The sequence below is a fragment of the Brassica napus genome, chromosome C5 (assembly GCF_020379485.1).
Source record: "Brassica napus cultivar Da-Ae chromosome C5, Da-Ae, whole genome shotgun sequence".
NCBI classification, from domain to species: Eukaryota; Viridiplantae; Streptophyta; class Magnoliopsida; order Brassicales; family Brassicaceae; genus Brassica; species Brassica napus.
Window position 1 is genome coordinate 4,360,047 of NC_063448.1, and position 18,884 is coordinate 4,378,930.

Here is an 18,884-nt window from a genome sequence, read left to right on the forward strand (position 1 = left end):
GTCTTTCTCAACAATAAAGCCTTTGTCATCACTATTCCTTCCTTTTTGGTGTGGTTTTCTATTGCGTGCAGTTGCATCTAATTTCTTAATGGTAGGCTGCTTATTTAATCAATGTGGTGGTGGAGTTAGAGCTTCTGATCGCAGCTGAGGGACTTAACCTAAACAAACACAAGTTTTGAGTATTATATAAGCTGAAAGATTATGCTGTAGACTCGTTCCAGAGTATCCAATAATCACAACTAGTGATTAAATTTATAATTAGCCAAAAAAAGTTGGAGGAAGGTGACTGGCTAGTATCTGATATATAAATCGACTATGAAAATTCACACACAGTGAAAATCAATCTCTTGACCCAGCAAACAAAACAAGTCAACACCATATGAACAGTACAACTAAATGGTAGCCTTTGATTATACTATTGAGTATTGACTTAGTAAAAAGAAAAGTAAACAACATAATTTCATTTTAGCAGTTAAGATACAGTAGTAATGATCCTCTATGAATGGAAGAAACGAAAAAACACAACATGAGATTATCTTTTTTGTTTAGCTAAACTTGGCATCATTAAAATCCAAGAAACCATCGTTGTCAATCACTAATCAATGATGATTATGTAAACTCTTGTTGCGGTTACTAGTTATTACATAATCAAAGCCGGTAATTAGATAAACTAAATAGGTGATGCGACAGTTTTCGCCTATACCATATGAATGCGTACGTGGAAGCTCTTATCACCGTCAGTTTTTGATCGCATAGGATGTCGATAAAGAAGGAGATTTGTTTAGCATAGTCCGCGACACAGAGGATTAACAAAAAAAGCTGGTCCCACAAAAGAAAGCCTCGCTATGAAGTGACTTGCCTGCAACTCCCGAGGTGAAAAAAGGGGAAAAAAAGAAATAAAGAAGCAGACAGCTTCTTAGAAAAAAAAAAAAAAGATTTAAAAAAATTAAAAAAAAAGTCGGTAAATAAAACTTATAAAGAAAAAGGAAATCGCGAAAGAGAGGAAGAGAGGAAGAGACACAGTGCGCATCAGACTCCACTGTCTAAGGAGAGAGATCGCATTCTCAAACAAAGTCACATCAAGCTCTCTCTCTCTCTCTTGAAACCGTTAGCAGCTGAGTCAACTCGGTGTATGGATCCGGGCGGGATGATGAACGAGGCTGGGGCGTATAACCTGGCGGAGATCTGGCCGTATCCTATCAACGGCGGCGCGACTGTTAATACCTCGATGAGGAGCGGCGTCTCGTTCGGTGGACCTAACTTGGTCCATCAGTTCTCCGACTCGAATCTGATTAGCAACACTAACTGCAACGATCCGGCTCGTATGAGCCACGCGCTCTCTCAGGCGGTGGTTGCCGGTATCGCTGGTGCTAGGAAGCGGCGTGACGCGGCGGAGGATAATAAAGTCGTCTCCGGCAGCGACGGACATGACGCGGTACGGTTTAATTTTCCTCTCTTTAAAAATTAACGGATCCGTTGGATCAAACGGTTGAGATGAGAGATCTTAGTACTTTAACTGGTATTGATTGTCATTAAACTCTTTTAAGACGCGTGTTTAGTGTGTAAGGATATGTTTAAATGTATTAAGTACACTTGGCAACACCCTCTCTGATGAATTGATTAGTAGTTTTTTTTGTTTTTGTTTTGTGTGGAGCCTACAGAATGATGGTGACAGTAAAAAGCAGAAGACTACAGGATGCGAAGATGAAGTTGAAACGGGAACATTGGATCAAAAGAAGCAGCAGTTGCCTGAACCTCCGAAAGATTATATTCATGTGCGAGCTAGAAGGGGACAGGCTACAGATAGTCACAGTCTAGCTGAAAGAGTAACTCTTCTTATACTCTTTTTTCTTATAATCTTTTCATCTTAAATGAGAAAACTTCGAGAGAGAGCGAGCAGACTAGGTAGGTAACAGAGTTTTCTTGGTTTTGCAGGCGAGGAGAGAAAAGATCAGCGAGCGGATGAAAATCTTGCAAGATCTTGTCCCTGGTTGTAACAAGGTATCTTGGTTTCTCTCTTCTTCATCCCTCTCTCCTCTTGTAGTCACAACCTTAAGCACTTGAAACTTTGCATGGTCAGGTTATTGGAAAAGCGCTTGTTCTAGATGAGATAATCAACTACATACAATCTCTGCAGCGTCAAGTTGAGGTAACTCACTCTGTCTATAGGTTATTGTGTAACGTTTCTGAACTGTTTATTACTTGTGCATCTCACAAGACTACTATTGCTTCCATTTTCAGTTTCTATCGATGAAACTCGAAGCAGTCAACTCAAGAATGACTCCTGGAATCGAGGTTTTCCCGCCAAAAGAGGTTAGTTTGTTGTGGTACTCACACTCTTTATGTAATGATCCTGAAGATCCATTGTCCCAAATTTTCCTCAAATAGTACTCTTCCGCGTGTTCTGCTTCTGTTGACACTCTTGGTTAGATACTTTAGATATGAATCCGGTTGATTTAGCCAACTTCGAGACTTTTATTTTCTCCTGACATCAATACCATGTCGTAACAAAGCTCTCGCTGATTATTCACTGAACAATTTCACATTTTTGGCAAATCTCAGTTTGATCAGCAAACGTTTGAGAATCAGGGGATGCAGTTCGGGGCACAAGCTACACGGGAATACAGCAGAGGAGCGTCGCCGGAGTGGCTGCATATGCAGGTAGGAGGTGGTTTCGAAAGATCATAGTGATAAGAAAGAAAGCTGGCTAATATTCACTAAAATAAACTTCGATCTCCAATGTTTAGTTACGAAAAAAGAAGCAGCAGCAGCATACGTATAAACATTTATTAAAAAAATATATATATATATATATACAAGGTTTATTGTTATAGATTCCTAGCTTAGACATGAAGTAAAGCGGAGGGTAGATTGTGGGATACTTTCCTCTGTTGCTGTTTTAGAACATGTTAATAACTGTTTAAGCTTTCACTTGCTTTTCTTCTGTTTTATGCTGTGTTGTAATCTATCTAAGGAAAGGTTTGGTTCTCAAAGAGCCCTCTCTCTCTCTCTCTCTACAAAGCATTGATTCACATTCCGAAAGTAGAAAATATTTCGATCTAGGCCCTTTGAATCAGTTATAAACGAGACAGAAATGAAAGTGGCGGGCAGGGTTCGAAACCTCATTCCTCTATGTAGTAGCAAGTGAAATGACAATGAGAAGACACTATTCTACATATAGACGCTTCTACTACAAACTTTGTTCTCAGCAATCACATCAACAACAACAAAATGATGTTTTTTTCTTTCTTTTTGAGGGAAACTCAGAACTCCACTTGCAAAAAAAAAAAAATACAAATAAAATCACAAAAAATAATCAGGGGTCTTACGGGTAGTATCTGGTTCGACCTGTCTTGGAGCTGGATCAAACTGAAGGAAGTTCTGCTCCATGTTCTCACTTATCTCTAGAATCGCTGCCATGTTTCCACACCGGTAGCAATAGTTTGGAGCACTAAACACCGTCACCACATTCTTATCCTGTTATGAAAAAAAAGAAGAAGAAGAGAGGTGTCAATGATTCAATCATCTCTTAATAACCTTAGGCAATTGAGAAGAACATAGATACCTGACACCAGTTAAAACCTTCCATGACAAGCTGATGCGCTCTTGATATGAGACTGAGTCCATTGTTGTGATTAAACTGAGTTGCTATATCCTGTCCAAATGTATAACCAGCACCTCGTGGAGATATTCCCCACCCACATCGATCATCAGGATCAGACCAAAGCAAATCACACATTGGTCCTTCGTGTGGAACCTACAGATCATCACACCATACATAAGATATTTGCTCTTTCAGAAGTTATATCTCAAGAGAGACGGAAACAATTCCATAACTCTTGTAATAGAAACCAAACTTAAGGAGAGAAAAGAAGAAGGTAAAATACCTCCTGTATACGATCCAAGCTTCGGATGTTATCAAGTGTATCCAGAGAAGGTGATAGCCCTCCATGCAAACAGAAAACCTGTAAACTGATGAAGTCAGGAAGTGTACTTATGTACCAAACACCAAACGGGAAAGTAGAGCTCAAACCTGACTCTCGATAAGGGCAGTAAGAGGAAGATAATCGAAAAGGTCTGTGAAATACTTCCACACATTTGCGTTTCCGTACTTCCTCAAGCACTCGTCATAGAAACCATATCTGAAGCAAAACAATCAAAGAGGTAAACGTATGGTTGATTGTGCAGAGAGTCAGAAGTAACAAGAGACATCATTAAAAGCTTCTTACACTTGGGTGATCTGACGACTCTCGTGGTTCCCTCGCAAGATTGTAATCCGATCCCTGTATCTGACTTTCAATGCCACCAATAAAGAAACTGTTTCCACTGAATAGTAACCACGGTCTGCAAATCAAAGAAACAAAACCCAAAGATACAAACTTTCAATCATAGATTAAGAAAAGATGCAAACTTTACAAGAATCACCCGGAACCGTAGATCTACTACACACAACAAGGAAAGGAGTGGAGAAAGAGGACAGACCTACATAGTCACCCATGAAGAGGTAATTCGTATCGGGGGCGTTGCCACCGATTCGAAAAAGCTCGATAAGGTCATAGAACTGGCCGTGGATATCGCCGCAGACGGTAACGGGGCATTTCACGGGCTGAACGTTCCATTCCTCGACGAGGATGGCCTTAGCTTGATCGCAGAGCGTCCTCACATCCTCCTCCGACAAAGGTTTGCACTCCATCAGATGCTCGATCTGACGGTCTAGATCTCCGTCCGGCGGCATATCGGATGATGAATCGCCACAGATCAAATGGTCTTTGGTGTCTCTCTCTCTCTCTCTCTCTCTCTCTCCTTTGGCTGAGAGAAAATTGGATATGGTCCGAAAATATAATACGTCAGCATGTTATAACCCGGTTAAGGTATGGTTTAGTATATCAAAATTGAATTAGATTGGAGATTTATATAACACGTGGAGATTGGAGCCGAGTTGTTCTAGTTTGAATTTGTCTGATTGATTATGGTTATTCACTTATTCGCAGTTTTTTTTTTAATTAGTCAAGTAATCAAAGTCATCTCCAACACAAATATTCGTGTTCTTACAACTTTCAGAATATGAATAAACAAACCCAATACATTATGCAAGCCCGACAATATTTCATGGGCCTGGACTAGAAGATGAATAGACAAGGAGAAGAAAGCTAAAAAAAAGGGGGCATTCCGAGAATTGAACTCGGGACCTCTCGCACCCTAAGCGAGAATCATACCACTAGACCAAATGCCCACTGTTGTTGCAACGTTAAGTTTTGTACCACAAATTTAGAATTTTGCTAGAAACTGCGGCTAGAATTAAAATTTGTTGTGCATCTCTATGTGAATGTGATGTTGTCAGTATATCGCGTTTGAATTTAAACAGAACATTTTTTTTGCTTGAACAACAAAACAGAACATAAAAAAGGCGGAGTTTTGGATGATACATCCATATGTTATGGACCCATTAGAAAGCCCATTAAAAAGTAAAAACCCTAACCGCGCCCAGACTCGGAATCAATTTTCATAACCTTCCGACTGAATCTAAAGCTCTGATTAAAATACAAATAACATGATTTTTTCATTACATGCGTGAAAATATACAACAAGGTGTAAATTAATTAATTCTCCGTATATATAAACCAACAAGTCCTCCTCCTCTTCTTCTTCTTCTTCTTCTTATTTTCCGCCTGCTCCAGCATTGCGTTACCCTCTCCTCTCCTCTCCGCGCTTCCCAACACCAGAAAGGGCGAAAGCGTGAAGTTGCTCCGAACCAGACGCAATCTCATCGCATATGCATGTTTGATTGTTCCAGGTGACTCTAAAACTCACAAAAACCGTTTGTTTTGCTCTCTTTATTTTTTACTTGTGAAAAACCTTTCGACTTGGGCCAACACTTTGAACGGTCAAAGCTCTCTTCGTTCTGTTCACCGTGCGAGTCACGTGATCCCGTCTTCAAGGCTTATAATAATAATCAAACAATCTCTTGCTCGTTCTTTTGGTCTATGTGTTTAACCTTCGTTCGAGGGTAGATCTGGTTCTCGTTTGCTATTACTGTGTGAAAACGAAAACCCTTTTGTTTGATTCTCAACTGTTTCTCTCGACTTTGATTGTTTTTCAGGTTGGCTGCTAAAAAAACCTGATTTGTTTTTTTTTTTGTCTAGTGGAGAAGAAAGAAGAGATGAAGAGAGAAAGAGAAACGTAAGTCTCTTTGGTTCCTTATGAGGCGTTTAGGTGTTCTTAGGTTTACAAACTTCATAGCTGGTTTTGATTCTTCTACTATGTAGTAGCTGAGCTGGGATTCCAGTGTTTGTTTGAAATTGACTTACATGTGTTTTGTTTGTTTGTTTGTGCATTTCAGGAAAAACAATAACAGGGGATTAACCACAAGTGACGCCCTGCATTACCTCAAAACTGTGAGGAACATTTTTCATGACAATGTAGGCAAGTACGAGACTTTCCTTGAGGTCATGAGGGACTTTAAAGCTCAAAGGTATATATACCTTCTTCCCTTTCACTTTTGTCTTTCTTATAAACGTCAGTCACCGTGTGGGTGTCTCATGCAGAGTCGACACTGCTGGTGTCATTGAAAGAATTAAAGATTTGTTCAAGGGGTACAACGACCTACTCCTGGGTTTTAATACTTTCTTGCCCAAAGACCACACAATAACCCTTTCCCCAGAGGAAGAGAAGCCTAAGACCAAGGTGGATTACAACGATGCTATCAGTTTTGTCACCAAGATTAAGGTATGTAAAATGTACACACTGAGGTAGGTAATGCTGATTTTCTTACGGGTAAGGTTTACTTTGAATTATCACTGCTTTTGGCAGGCGAGGTTTGGTGGTGATGAAGATGCCTATAAAAGTTTTCTAGACATCTTGAACTTGTATCGAAAGGATAAAAAGTCCATCACTGAGGTCTACAAAGAGGTATGTTTATTGTTAACTCTTTAGACTTTCTGCCTCTTATTCTTATTTGTTAATGGGACAGGGCTAATGCATTTCTCTGATCATCATCTGTTGTGTAGGTTACTTTGCTGTTCAAGGGTCATGAAGATCTGCTGGTGGAGTTCGTTAATTTCTTACCTAGTTGTTCAGAATCTACTTCTACGAAGAATGAAGTACCGCTTCAGAAGGTTCACTTCGTTTTTCTAAAGGATAGCATCTTTTGTGCAGTTAGCCATATTTGTGATATGATGCTTAATGGAGAAATGAACTTTGGCCATTCATCATTTCCTCTAGAAGTTTTTGATTGAGATATTGATCTATACTCTCTTTTTTTTTTTTTGCCACAGAGAATAAAACGAGAGCGTAAGCTCGAATATGAGTCTGAACACTCTGATCAACGAGAAGATGGCGATGAGAACCTTGTCGCTTGCCCCGCTGGTAATTCCCTGGGAAGTGAGTATTCGGATGTCCTCTTGCATTTCTATAAGATGCCTTTCCTTCTAGTGATGTAGATGCAACCTCATCTTTTATAATGTGACCATGGTCATTTTTTTTCTCTATTAAAGTCTTAAGTAGTGGTTTATATCTTCATCTGGTTCTAAGGTAGTTAAATTTTTGCAGACTCCCTTGTTAAAAAAGAAGGTCAGCGAGGCTATTTGAAGGCGGAGGACAATGGGGGAATTCGAGATCATGAAAATAGTGAAAGAGATACAGATAGAACTGACAAAAGTGCAGCGGCTGGCAGTAATGATACTGAAAACCAAAAAAGTCCACCATCTGCTTCAAAGTATGTGGGAGTACCTATAAATGAACTTGATCTTTCCGAGTGCGTTCAGTGTACGCCAAGTTATCGGCTCCTTCCAAAGGATGTGAGTGCCACGTCCTCCTCAATAACATCTTTATACTACTCCGCAATTCACTGCATCATTCCGTTCTCTTATAATCATATATGGTTGTTCTTTGTCCATGCAGTATCCAGTTGAGATTCCAAGGTACAGAAATGCACTTGGTAAAAAGATACTTAATGACCACCTGGTATCCGTCACCTCAGGGAGTGAAGATTACTCGTTCAGTCATATGCGCAAAAACCAGTACGAAGAAAGCTTGTTTCGGTGTGAGGATGACAGGTATGATATGGTAGTTGATGACAAATGATGATCTTTTTGTTCGCAATAAAATTCCCCCTCTTTAACATTCCTAATGTGTGTCCAGGTATGAAATGGACATGTTACTAGGATCTGTAAGTTCAGCTATCAAACACGTGGAGATCCTTCTGGAAAAGATCAACAACAATACAATCTCTACGGACACGATATGCATTGAAAAACACTTATCACGTAAGTCGTTTAGTTTGCAACAAATCTAGTGTGTCTATATTTTTTGGTTGTTTGTGCTAAGAACTTTATATATGACTGTATCTTATAGCTATGAACTTACGATGCATTGAGCGGCTATACGGTGATAATGGGCTTGATGTCATGGATCTTATGAAGAAGAATCTGCATAGCGCTTTACCAGTGATTCTAACGCGCTTGAAGCAGAAGCAAGAAGAATGGGCAAGGTGCCACTCTGATTTCCAGAAAGTTTGGGCCGAAGTGTATGCCAAGAATCACCATAAGTCACTGGATCATCGTAGTTTCTATTTCAAGCAGCAGGACGCCAAGAACTTGAGCACAAAATGTAAGCTTCTTTTCAATTTTTTTCTTAATAAGTTCATTTTGATGAACCACTTGTTTTGTTTGGTTGCATTTGAAATTTCATTGAAAATTGTAGCAACAGATTACTGATTATGAGAGCAGAACCCAGATTTTGTACTTATTTTGAGTTACAATTTGCATCAATGGCATTGTTTTGTTGGGTCCCTTAAATGCAGGTTTATTGGCAGAGATAAAAGATATCAGTGAGAAAAAGCATCAAGAAGATCTGCTTCAAGCTATCTCTGTCAGAACTATGCCTTCTTTTACTCCGGATTTGGAGTTCAGTTATGGTGATTCACAAATTCACGAAGACCTGTATCTGTTAATCAAGTACTACTGTGAAGAATTGTGCACGACTGAACAAGCAGATAAAGTAATTAATCTGTGGACAACCTTTTTGGAGCCCATGTTCGGCATTCTTTCGAGGAGTCAAGGTAACCTGGCGATGGACGAGAAGTTAAAAAGCAACAACCAAGAATTGGATGATGCAAGTGTGGCAGTGAAGGACAGCGCTTCTGGGTCAAACCGTAAAAAACATCCTAGATCCCCGGAAAAGCTGAAGATGGATAATCCAACAGTGCAAGGCAGCTCTCCTGGGAAAGATGCGTCTTCCAATAGAGTGAAAACAGCTAAGCACGATAAACTGCATGATGATGAAGCTATGACTAATGAGGTAAGTCCTAGTGTGGAGTTGTTTTAAACCATATATATCGTATGTACTTCGGTTCTAATAAACTAAATGAGAAGTCACCATTTTTAGTTACCAGTTTGATCCCTAACTTTGGTTCATGGTCAACAGGTTATCCAGTCGTCCAAGCTGGTTTCACCAAGAAAAGATCAGGTAACTGAGCGGGAAGAGGGTGAATTATCTCCCACCGGCAATTGTGAGGTGGCTAATGGACCCGAAGGTGAAGATGGATCCTCCGCATTTTCAGAAAGGTTTCTGCAAACTGTAAAACCTGTTGCCAAGCATGTGCCTTGGCTATCGAAAGCTACTGAAACTTGCTCCCAGAACGATTCTCGAGTTTTCTACGGGAATGATTCCTACTATGTGCTATTTAGGCTTCATCAAGTAAGGACTGTTTAAAGCAAACTTCTCGAGTCTATAATATATGATAGTTTCAATCTCCAATGCTAATTTCTCGTTTTCCAGATGTTGTACGAGAGAATGCAATCAGCAAAGAAACAGGCAGAAAAGAAGGGGAAGGCTCCAGATAACACAATTCCCGATTCTTATTCAAGGTGATATATCTTCCAACTTAATAGTTTTTTTTTTAAAACAACGGTTCCTTGCTGATTTTTGGAAGCGTAACACTTTTAGGTTCATGGATGCACTCTATAATTTACTTGACGGCTCTAGTGACAATACAAAGTACGAAGATGAGTGCCGCTCTGCTCTTGGAGCACAGTCATATGTTCTTTTCACATTGGACAAGCTAGTTCAGAAGCTTGTTAAGCAGGTAAGAACAAACCAACTTCTTGTCTCCTTGACTCTCTGCGTCCATTCTCTCTTTCCTGATTCTTTGGAATGGTTTGGGTATGCTTCAGCTCCATGCGGTTGCAGCTGATGAGACAGACACCAAGCTTGTGCAACTATACGCATATGAGAACTGCAGAAGAAAGGGAAGATTCTTTGATCTAGTGTATGATGAGAATGCACGTGCCATTCTCCACGAGGCAAACATGTACCGGATCATATATGTAGGTTTTCTCCCTAACTTCAAATCTTTTTTTCCATTCGAGTTGTAGTTTATTAAATATCATTTTGTAACTTATTTTGCAGTCGTCGGTGGAAACCAGTCTCTCGATTCAGCTTATGAACAGTCATCCTGAAGTAACGGGTACAGCGATGGAGCCAGGTTTTGCTGACTATCTGCAAAATGATTTTCTGACGTCCGTCAATGATGAAGAGAAGCATGGAGTGTTTCTGAAAAGGTGAAGGAAGCATTGATAAGAGCATATGGTGTATACATGTTTTATTTGGTTCTGGAGTAATGTGTAAGCAAACTCTCTGCAGGAACAAGGAGAAACTCACCGGTATAGATGAATCTTCGGGGATGCTTGTTGCAATGGAAGGGTTGAATGTTGTAAATGGGATCGAAGCCAAGATGACTTGCAGTACTTCAAAGGTATACAACATATCATCAGTTTTTGTATATTTGGAGATGAATGAAACTTACTTTGCCTCCCAATGATTCAACTGCTGTGTAGGTGAAGTATATAGCAAACACTTCAGATCTTTTGTACAGAAGCAAGCAGAGGAAACGGAACCCAATGGGACAGAGGCTTAAAAGAGTGAGCGAAATCTCAAAACAGAGGAGAATATCGCGGTTTCACATTATGCTCAATTGCAAAATTATGGCCTTGCCGTCTCTATAAGCACGTACTTACTCCAATTCTTTCTCTATAACATCGTATCTTCCTTTTGATGTAATGGTTCGTCATTTACTAGACTTAAACGTTGTGTTGTTCTTTATTGTTGCAGGTGTTAGTGCTGAGGTTCTTAGTGGCAAAGGTTCTTTGACTCTTAGAGATTAATGCAAAGGTTTGGTGGTGTAGGTGTGATCATCATATGGCTCATGATTCATCACCACGCCACCTTTTTGTTTCCGCCAGTTTTGGACCTTTTTGGTGTATAGTTTTTTTATTAGAATATATTGTATGATACGAAAGTTTGCAACATCGGGGAGTAGTAATTTCTACATTCAACAACTGTTTCATTTCACGATTATTAGTCTTAAAAAGATCTCCTATATCATTCAAAATCACGAGTTTAAATAAATAGCCAACACACATGGGACTCTGGTTTAATGTGATTTGGTCTACATGTCGAGACTAAAGCAAAAAAACGCACATCCAACAGCGATCGGGACGCTACAGTCACAAAAGAGAAAAGGAAGATATATTCATTGCCCACATAAAGGTGACAAAAATGCAAACCAATGAAAATATTTGTTATTATTGCATTTTTTTTTTAATTACGCCAAACGTGAGGAGTATCCTTTAGGGATGATCTTGTTGTCGACAATAATTAAATGGGTTTTGTTGGTATGTATACATTGTATCTAGATTTTTAGTAAATTGAATTTCTCCTTCCGATGTGGTTGGTTGTCATTAACAGTACATGATGAGGTTATACTAATATAATCCTTTAATGTTAAGTAACTTTTGTATGCCGCATCCATGTGAAGATCATACTCGAATCAAAATGGAGTTGTAAACGTACATTCTACAGTTTTAAAAAAACACTAAAAATGAGCGCCACAGACAACGGATCTGTAAAGACTATATATGGGAGATGTATGCCCTCAAGAAAGGGAACAAGAGTTGCCCATTTCCAGCTTTACAAACTTTTTTCTTGCTTTCTTTATACACATGTACACATGCATAATATCAATGATGCATCCAGTTCTTTGTATATTAGTAATATTTTTGTTTTTGGGTTTACATCGTGTGCTAAAATTTTCATCAAAAACTTGCTTATGCAAGTCTCACCTATATCTTTATCTTGCATCGGGTTCAGACGTTATCAGTTGTTTTGTAAAAAGCATTAGCTCTTGGATTCTTGAATTTTTCAGATCTAGTTAAGTTATTGATAATAGATACGTCCGGCGTTTTACAAATGCTATAAGCGTTTTAACTTAATCAAAGATGTCAAACCAAAACAATCTTCAACAAATGTAGGCAAGTACTAAATATTTGACCAAATGATCCTAAAGGTCTCTCTCTATATTTTCTCTAAATCGTCTTTCTATGCAGAAATGATAAAGTAAGATCACACACCAATTAAAAACAAAGTGGTAGGCTCTAATGATTCATTTGTGCTACTAGTTGATGCTACTACTACGCTCCATTTGTAAATAACTTAAACCATTCGAATTCAAATCCACACAATGTATATGAACTATGAAGTTTTTCCCTTCCATTATCCTTTAATTATAAAGCTTAAGTCAAAACTCAAAACCATAACTTATGTGCATAATAATAATAATTAAAATAATTATAGGAAATTCGAAAAGCTTTTAGAAACAGAAGTACGTCCACGTGGAGAGAGATTAAAGGACATCTATAAAATTGACGGCGTCAAGTCAACGTGCAATTAAAAACACCGTCAAAGGGTAAAAAAAAAGTTAACGGAGATAGATATTACACGGATCCCCAGAAAAGGTCACTAATCTAATCCGGGACTCCTCATCTTCTGCCGTCGAACCGGCGACGGAGAAGACTCCGGCGACGATGTCAGCACATCGTCATCTTCATCGTCTATCGGGGATGAGAGCTGCGAGGAAATGATCTCCACGGGAGATAACGGCGGGGAAGAAGAGTCCGAAGAATCAGGCGAGAGAGTCGACGGCGGCGGAGAAGAGTCCGGCGAATCAGGGGAGAGGGTCAACGGCGGCGAATCTTCTGGAAGCTTCCGTTTGTTTCCGTTGGAAAGTTTGACGTCTCTGGTTAAATAGTTTCTCAGGCGTTTCACGTCGGCGAGTTTCACCGGTTTCAGTAAGAAGTCCTCCGCACCTTCCTCAAGACACCTGCCGGAATCAGTTTAATCAGTTAGCAGTTTACTCTAACTCGAAATCAACAAAGCCTGAGGATTGATAACGAAAACTCACCTGTCGATTCTGGTTATTACATTCTCCGACGACATTATTACAACCGGGACTTGTCGGAAACTGGACGATTCCTGTTTCAGATTTCCGGAAAATTCCACATTGTTCAGACAGGATTCAAAAAAATAAAAATAAATACTAATAATTATGTAAAACGGCGGTGAAATTCAGACCTTAATCTTCTTGAGGAGCTCGTAACCAGTCATTCCAGGCATGCAGTAGTCGGTGATGATCAGATCAACTTTCAATCTCTGAGAATCGGTAAAGAAACTTAAAATCAATTATTTTTTGGTAAATCAAAAATCTTTAATCCTAAAAAAATACTCTTTTAATTCGAAGACTTACATCGAGTTCAGCAGAGGCGTTCTCGTTGTCTATCCCTAGAAACTCCAGAGCACGCCATCCGCTATCTACCGCCGTGACTGAAACAGAACCGCCGAATATATATGTTTTAGAATGCATTTTTAGTTATTATTTAATTAGGAAGACGAACCTTTGCAGGAGGTAATACGAAGCAATCTCTCGATGACAATCCGATCAACGAGGCTGTCGTCGACGGCTAGGACATGAACTTCATCTACATCCAAAGGTGGAGAATCCATTCCTCCGATGCCGACACTCATCATCTCCGACCTCCGTAGACATGAAACGCCACCGTCGCTGGCCATGGCCGAGAGTAGTAGTAGTAACTGAGAGGAGAGGATATTAAAGTTTAAGACGAGAGAGAGCTCACATATGTTTTCGTTTGCTCTTCCCCTCTTCTATTATGACAGTTTTTTTTTATATTTCCTAGTTTTTTTTCCTCTTTCCTCAAAAATTAAAAATTTAAAATCAATCTTTTTAGTGTCCTTTTGTTTTAAATTATACTACATCTGTTTCTAAACGTAAGATGTTTTAAAAAATTTTGATGTTCTAATATATAAGATGTTTTCATTTTTTTAGGTAAAATTTTTATTTTATTAAAAACTGTGCAACCAATCATATTTGATAATCTATTTTGTAATTGGTTGAATAACATTAATTTATAGTTTTGAAAAATCCAACAAAATATATTTGTTTATTTATTGTGTGCCGTGCTTGTAGGGTTGAAAAAAATGAACTTTATTTTGAAGAAATAAATAATATTGAAAAAAATGAGATTTCTGAAAATCCGGTGGGGGGGGGGGAGGGGTGGTGTGGTGTGGTGTGGGTAAGAGAAAATATTCTTACATCGTGGACGAAGCGGTGGCCTAGCACTTTTTTACATGGATGATCCTTCAGTTACTATCTTGTATGCGGATGCACACATGATATTGAAACTAGACTTAAAGGACATGCGATTTTTATGATTTTTGTGTATGGTGATCCTGTTGTTAGGCATCGAGACTTGGTTTGGGAACGATTGTCACGCATGAGTACTAATCGAAATGAACCATGGTTCATGATTGGAGATTTCAATGAAATCACATAAAATCATGAAAAGAGGGGAGGAAGGCGTCGTTTAGAGAGCTCATTCCTCCCTTTCCGAATCATGTTAGAAAACTATGGAATGCTTGACTTCCCATAAAAAGGGAACTCTTTCTCGTGGGTGGGCAAAAGACGAACCGGTAAAGTCAAATGTAAACTAGATAGAGCAGTGGCAAATGAAGAATGGCACGTTTTATTTACACATTCTACAGTGGAATTTTTGCAACTATGGGGCTCGGACCACAGACCGGTCCTAGCACGGATCCAATCCAGTGTTAGGAGGACAAGAAAGAATTTTAGATTTGACAAGAGATGGATACGAAAACCAGGATTTAAGGAAGCAGTAATCTCGGGATGGGGACAATTTGATGAAATTCCATTAAGGAATTTTCATCAAAAAGTTACCTCATGTCGAAATAAGATTAGCTCATGGAAAAAGCAAAACCCTACAAATTCTTCTCTATTGATTAGGGAGTCAAAAGATAAGATAGACTTGGCACAAGATGATGAATTTACTACAACAGAAGAATTGGAAGATTTGAGAAGACAACTGATTTTTGCATTTCGAGAAGAAAATACTTTTTGGGAACAAAAAAGCAGGGATCAATGGCACAAAGATGGAGACAGAAATACAAAATTTCATCATGCCACTACAAAACAACGCAGAGCCCAAAATCGGATAATAAGTATCAAAGACAAACATGGGAAGCTGGTAGAGAGTGAAATCGAGGTGGAGAACGTGGTTGTTCAATACTTTCGAGATCTCTTCTCTACCTCTTTGCTGACGGAGCTAGACGCATCCCTCCATTTTATCTCAGAAAAAGTGTCCATGACTGACAATAGGTTACTTTTAGAGGAACCGTCGGAACAAGAAAATAGAAGAGCTCTCTTCGACATCAACCCAGATAAAGCACCTGGTCCAGATGACATGACTAGTAAATTATTTCAGAAATTCTGGCGGGAAATGCGGCAAGACATTATTAGACTTGTCCGAGATTTCTTTGCGACATGTAGTTTTGACCCATTATTGAACCAGACAAATATCTGTCTCATCCCGAAAAAGAAGAAACCTCGAGACATGACTGAGTTCAGACCTATTAGTCTTTGCAATGTTAGTTACAAGATTATATCTAAGCTTCTTTGCAAGAGACTTAAGAGAGTTATCCCGCGCTTGATCTCGGAGACACAATCCGCCTTTGTGGCAAAACGTTTGATTACTGACAACATCTTGATAGCACAAGAAAACTTTCACGCCCTACGGACGAATCAGCGATGTAGGGAAGACTTCATGGCTATTAAAACAGATATGAGCAAAGCTTACGATAGAGTGGAGGGGAGTTTCTTAGCAGCTTTGATGCTGAAGATGGGCTTTGATGAAAGACTGGTTGACCTCATTATGTGTTGTGTCACGTCGGTCACATATCAAGTTTTAGTCATTGGGCAACTGATATATGGTGTTTTATACATCTTGTATATATGCTTTTAAATTGGTTTTCAAGTCTTTATCGAGTCTTTCTAGTCCTTTTGGAGTCATTACAGGTCTGGAGTTGCATTGGATGGGAGATGGACCAGCTGGAACAAAAGAGGCAGAAAACAATGCAATTTGGTGGTTTTCACGCAGAACAGTCTTGATGACTGTTCCGGATAGCGGAGCAACCCGAGTGACTGTTCCGAGTGAGTGTTCCAGTGGCAGAGATTTTTAAGGAAACTACAATCATTACGGGATTTGCCCTAATTATCCCTATTTTCTCTCCCATCCGCCTGTGGCTTGGATATATCATATTTTCTGTTTCTCTTTACCATTCTACGCTATTCTAGACAGAAGAAAACCATTGGAGACTTTTGTGCTTGTGGATTGTAAAGGGAGAAGGCTCCATCTCTCTCACCATAGAGAAGATTATCCTGAACCCTCTTTCTATCTCTTTTATTTACATGAAGTCTTATTCATAATTGATTTACGTGTTCTCTCTTGTTATGACTGAGTAGTTGATCTAGCTAGCCTAGGGTGTTAGGGTGTTAGTTCGTGAGCTAAACACAGATAAGTATCCATTGATTGTCTTCATTCATAACTGCTCTTATTGCTTGCATTAAACTGGCCAGTTATTGTTAGATCCTAGGTTTAACCTATTCATTAACCGTGTAATAGGTTGCTAGATCTGTTATGAATGAGCATAGCATCCCTAATCAGCGAAAGTAGATATTAGGGTGTTTTGTGAACCGATTGGACTTGATCTTAATGTTCATCATCACGCCTTGATCCAAGCGAGAGCTTAGGTATTGAGGCTGATCACTGAAAGGTGAAACACCACGACAGTGGGTTGATCTAGTATTGTGTTCCTAGTTCTAGACTAGTTCATTAATCAAACTTGAATAATTGTTTGGCTCATGATTGTAAGCGCCCGTTAAACCCTAGGTTAGTTTCTCATTAATCTGAAACTTAAAACCAATCTGTTACTTGCTTTTTACGTTACCACAAACTTTAAAACCCCCATATTGTTTTAGCTTGATTCTGATCCCATAAAGATAAAGTGTAAGATTTGGTCTCTGTGGATTCGATCCTAAAGTGCTACATCGACATACCATTCGATTGTGGTAGTGTGCACATTAGGTTATTTGGTGTGCGTATACACGTAATATCAAATTGGCGCCGTTGCCGGGGACCATCTTTTTACCTTTATTTTTCGGTTATTTATTTAGTCTAAGACCTCTAACTTGCTCTATCCTTTTTGTTGCAGCTAATTTTTCAGGTGCATTACCAGTAGACATACTCGGAGAAACGCACAAGGAGAGTTAGTTACATTTACCAACCAGGAGCTAGCAAGGTTAGAAAGAACAAATCGTCAACAGCCAAGGCAAACCGACACCACTATGGGTGATCACGCCAATCAGGATGATCTCACTGCGGCTATGGCACTCATGCAGCAGCAGATGCAACAAATGCAGCAGACCATCCAAGCTCAGCAGGATGCTGCTGAACAGGCTGCTCTCGCGCGGCAGGAACAACAAGCGCAGACTGTTCCAATCGGGCAGAGAAACATTCCTTGCAACATCCCTACTACGCGCTCTGCCATTGTTCCTCCACTCTGCACCAGGCAGGACTTCGAGATCAAGCCTGCTTTGATCGGTCTAGTACAGAGAAAGGTGTTCTCTGGTCTCTCTACAGAAATTCCAATGGAGCATATTGAGAGCTTCGAAAAAGTCTGCAGTTTCACTCGCGTGAATGGTGTTCCACCAGACTACATCACGTGCATGTTATTCCCATTCTCTCTTGATGGAAAAGCTGCACGGTGGTTGAACTCTCTCCCTACCGGCTCTCTCACTTCATGGGAACAGGTCCGATCAGCGTTCCTCAGCCATTTCTACTCTAAGGCGAGAACAGCTGCATTGAGGAACAAGATCACCTCCTTCAGACAGCTCACTGATGAGCCTTTCTGCGACACATGGGAGCGCTTCAATGACTATCGCAGAGAATGTCCTCACCATGGATTTGATGATGATTACCTCCTGGACATTTTCTATGATGGAGTGGACTGGAAATACCAAGGTGCTCTAAACTCTGCGAGCAATGGAGACTTCATGACTCAAACCACTGATGGAGCGTTTAAGCTGATTGAGAACATGGCTGCTAGCTCAGCTAATAAGAAAGAGGAGAGTGATTGCTCCAAGAAAGGGAACAGTTCTGACACCCAGAAAATAGATGAGCTGACTGCCAAGGTTGATCAGCTACTGAAAAACAACCAAGGGCACGTCTTCAACATGGAGCAAGCTACGGCCGGGCATATTCAGAACCAGAACAAGCGACAACCGCAGAGCAATCAGCAAGCTGTTCCAGCTAACGGGAACAGTCAACCAGATGAGCTGAAGGGTCTGGGTATGATGATGCAACAGCTGTTGCAGGGTCAGCAGGTTCAGGCCAAGGCGTTGAATCAGGTAACCACGGAAATAGACACCAAGATGGGCAACATGTTCACTGAGCTGAATAACAAGTATGACAATCTTGCGATCCATATAAGAAAGATCGATGTTCAGCTTGCTCAAACAGTTGAGAGTGTCAAGAGGCAACAAGAGACGCTCCCTGAAAGAACTGATAAAAATCCTAGGACTGAGCACTGTAATGCAATAGAGCAGCCGTTCGCTGAGACTGCTCCAGGCGCAGAAGAGAGAGCAGAGCAGTCTGCTAGCTCTGGAGTGACTGCTCCTAGCG

At 39.9% G+C, this 18,884-nt stretch overlaps 4 protein-coding genes and 2 non-coding genes across 8 annotated transcripts; 2 read left to right on the forward strand and 4 right to left on the reverse strand.

The window, feature by feature from the left end:
• The first annotated feature begins 906 nt into the window (after positions 1 to 906).
• On the forward strand, positions 907 to 3,008 carry LOC106350431 (transcription factor BPE). The gene is made up of 6 exons (XM_048757957.1): positions 907 to 1,435; positions 1,662 to 1,826; positions 1,936 to 2,001; positions 2,081 to 2,149; positions 2,242 to 2,313; positions 2,563 to 3,008. The coding sequence occupies exons 1-6, from the start codon at positions 1,133 to 1,135 to the stop codon at positions 2,686 to 2,688; spliced, it is 801 nt and encodes a 266-aa protein (XP_048613914.1). The 5' UTR covers positions 907 to 1,132; the 3' UTR covers positions 2,689 to 3,008.
• A 103-nt stretch (positions 3,009 to 3,111) lies between these two features.
• LOC106350423 (serine/threonine-protein phosphatase PP2A-2 catalytic subunit-like) lies at positions 3,112 to 4,880 on the reverse strand. Its single transcript, XM_013790313.3, has 6 exons — positions 4,483 to 4,880; positions 4,230 to 4,344; positions 4,034 to 4,142; positions 3,888 to 3,965; positions 3,566 to 3,757; positions 3,112 to 3,477 (listed from the first exon to the last, which is right to left on the reverse strand). The coding sequence occupies exons 1-6, from the start codon at positions 4,733 to 4,735 to the stop codon at positions 3,304 to 3,306; spliced, it is 921 nt and encodes a 306-aa protein (XP_013645767.2). The 5' UTR covers positions 4,736 to 4,880; the 3' UTR covers positions 3,112 to 3,303.
• Positions 4,881 to 5,161: 281 nt separating this feature from the next.
• TRNAP-AGG lies at positions 5,162 to 5,233 on the reverse strand. Its single transcript has one exon. It is a non-coding gene; the product is annotated as a tRNA-Pro (tRNA).
• Positions 5,234 to 5,582: 349 nt separating this feature from the next.
• On the forward strand, positions 5,583 to 11,336 carry LOC106350410 (paired amphipathic helix protein Sin3-like 6). Of its 3 annotated transcripts, none has more exons than XM_022703665.2 (20): positions 5,583 to 5,794; positions 6,144 to 6,180; positions 6,341 to 6,472; positions 6,546 to 6,726; positions 6,811 to 6,909; positions 7,008 to 7,115; positions 7,275 to 7,380; positions 7,549 to 7,796; positions 7,900 to 8,054; positions 8,140 to 8,264; positions 8,353 to 8,607; positions 8,801 to 9,297; positions 9,424 to 9,696; positions 9,778 to 9,866; positions 9,946 to 10,084; positions 10,173 to 10,325; positions 10,408 to 10,559; positions 10,642 to 10,753; positions 10,836 to 11,007; positions 11,110 to 11,336. In XM_022703665.2, the coding sequence occupies exons 2-19, from the start codon at positions 6,161 to 6,163 to the stop codon at positions 11,001 to 11,003; spliced, it is 3,012 nt and encodes a 1,003-aa protein (XP_022559386.1). In that variant the 5' UTR covers positions 5,583 to 5,794; positions 6,144 to 6,160; the 3' UTR covers positions 11,004 to 11,007; positions 11,110 to 11,336. The 3 variants fall into 3 exon arrangements, with proteins under 3 accessions (XP_022559386.1, XP_022559388.1, XP_022559387.1); XM_022703667.2 differs by having other exon boundaries at positions 7,275 to 7,365; XM_022703666.2 differs by having other exon boundaries at positions 5,588 to 5,794; positions 6,101 to 6,180.
• A 1,249-nt stretch (positions 11,337 to 12,585) lies between these two features.
• On the reverse strand, positions 12,586 to 14,097 carry LOC106350402 (two-component response regulator ARR4). Its single transcript, XM_013790294.3, has 5 exons — positions 13,728 to 14,097; positions 13,580 to 13,656; positions 13,408 to 13,485; positions 13,238 to 13,308; positions 12,586 to 13,156 (listed from the first exon to the last, which is right to left on the reverse strand). The coding sequence occupies exons 1-5, from the start codon at positions 13,900 to 13,902 to the stop codon at positions 12,796 to 12,798; spliced, it is 762 nt and encodes a 253-aa protein (XP_013645748.1). The 5' UTR covers positions 13,903 to 14,097; the 3' UTR covers positions 12,586 to 12,795.
• A 3,964-nt stretch (positions 14,098 to 18,061) lies between these two features.
• LOC125588129 lies at positions 18,062 to 18,168 on the reverse strand. The gene has a single exon (XR_007324523.1). It is a non-coding gene; the product is annotated as a small nucleolar RNA R71 (small nucleolar RNA).
• Positions 18,169 to 18,884: the final 716 nt, after the last annotated feature.

Excerpts from the sequence above, each read along its gene's own strand:
- LOC106350431 (XM_048757957.1), top strand. The coding sequence starts at position 1,133 with ATGGATCCGGGCGGGATGATGAACGAGGCTGGGGCGTATAACCTGGCG. Across the intron at positions 1,827-1,935 it reads GTCACAGTCTAGCTGAAAGA|GCGAGGAGAGAAAAGATCAG; the intron begins GTAACTCTTCTT and ends TTGGTTTTGCAG. Across the intron at positions 2,314-2,562 it reads AGGTTTTCCCGCCAAAAGAG|TTTGATCAGCAAACGTTTGA; the intron begins GTTAGTTTGTTG and ends GGCAAATCTCAG.
- LOC106350423 (XM_013790313.3), bottom strand. The coding sequence starts at position 4,735 with ATGCCGCCGGACGGAGATCTAGACCGTCAGATCGAGCATCTGATGGAG. Across the intron at positions 3,966-4,033 it reads CTGCCCTTATCGAGAGTCAG|GTTTTCTGTTTGCATGGAGG; the intron begins GTTTGAGCTCTA and ends ATCAGTTTACAG. Across the intron at positions 3,758-3,887 it reads GCTTGGATCGTATACAGGAG|GTTCCACACGAAGGACCAAT; the intron begins GTATTTTACCTT and ends GATGATCTGTAG.
- LOC106350410 (XM_022703665.2), top strand. The coding sequence starts at position 6,161 with ATGAAGAGAGAAAGAGAAAC. Across the intron at positions 6,727-6,810 it reads GTTTTGTCACCAAGATTAAG|GCGAGGTTTGGTGGTGATGA; the intron begins GTATGTAAAATG and ends TGCTTTTGGCAG. Across the intron at positions 9,867-9,945 it reads ATTCCCGATTCTTATTCAAG|GTTCATGGATGCACTCTATA; the intron begins GTGATATATCTT and ends TAACACTTTTAG.
- LOC106350402 (XM_013790294.3), bottom strand. The coding sequence starts at position 13,902 with ATGGCCAGCGACGGTGGCGTTTCATGTCTACGGAGGTCGGAGATGATG. Across the intron at positions 13,486-13,579 it reads ACGCCTCTGCTGAACTCGAT|AGATTGAAAGTTGATCTGAT; the intron begins GTAAGTCTTCGA and ends ACCGATTCTCAG. Across the intron at positions 13,309-13,407 it reads AGCTCCTCAAGAAGATTAAG|GAATCGTCCAGTTTCCGACA; the intron begins GTCTGAATTTCA and ends AATCTGAAACAG.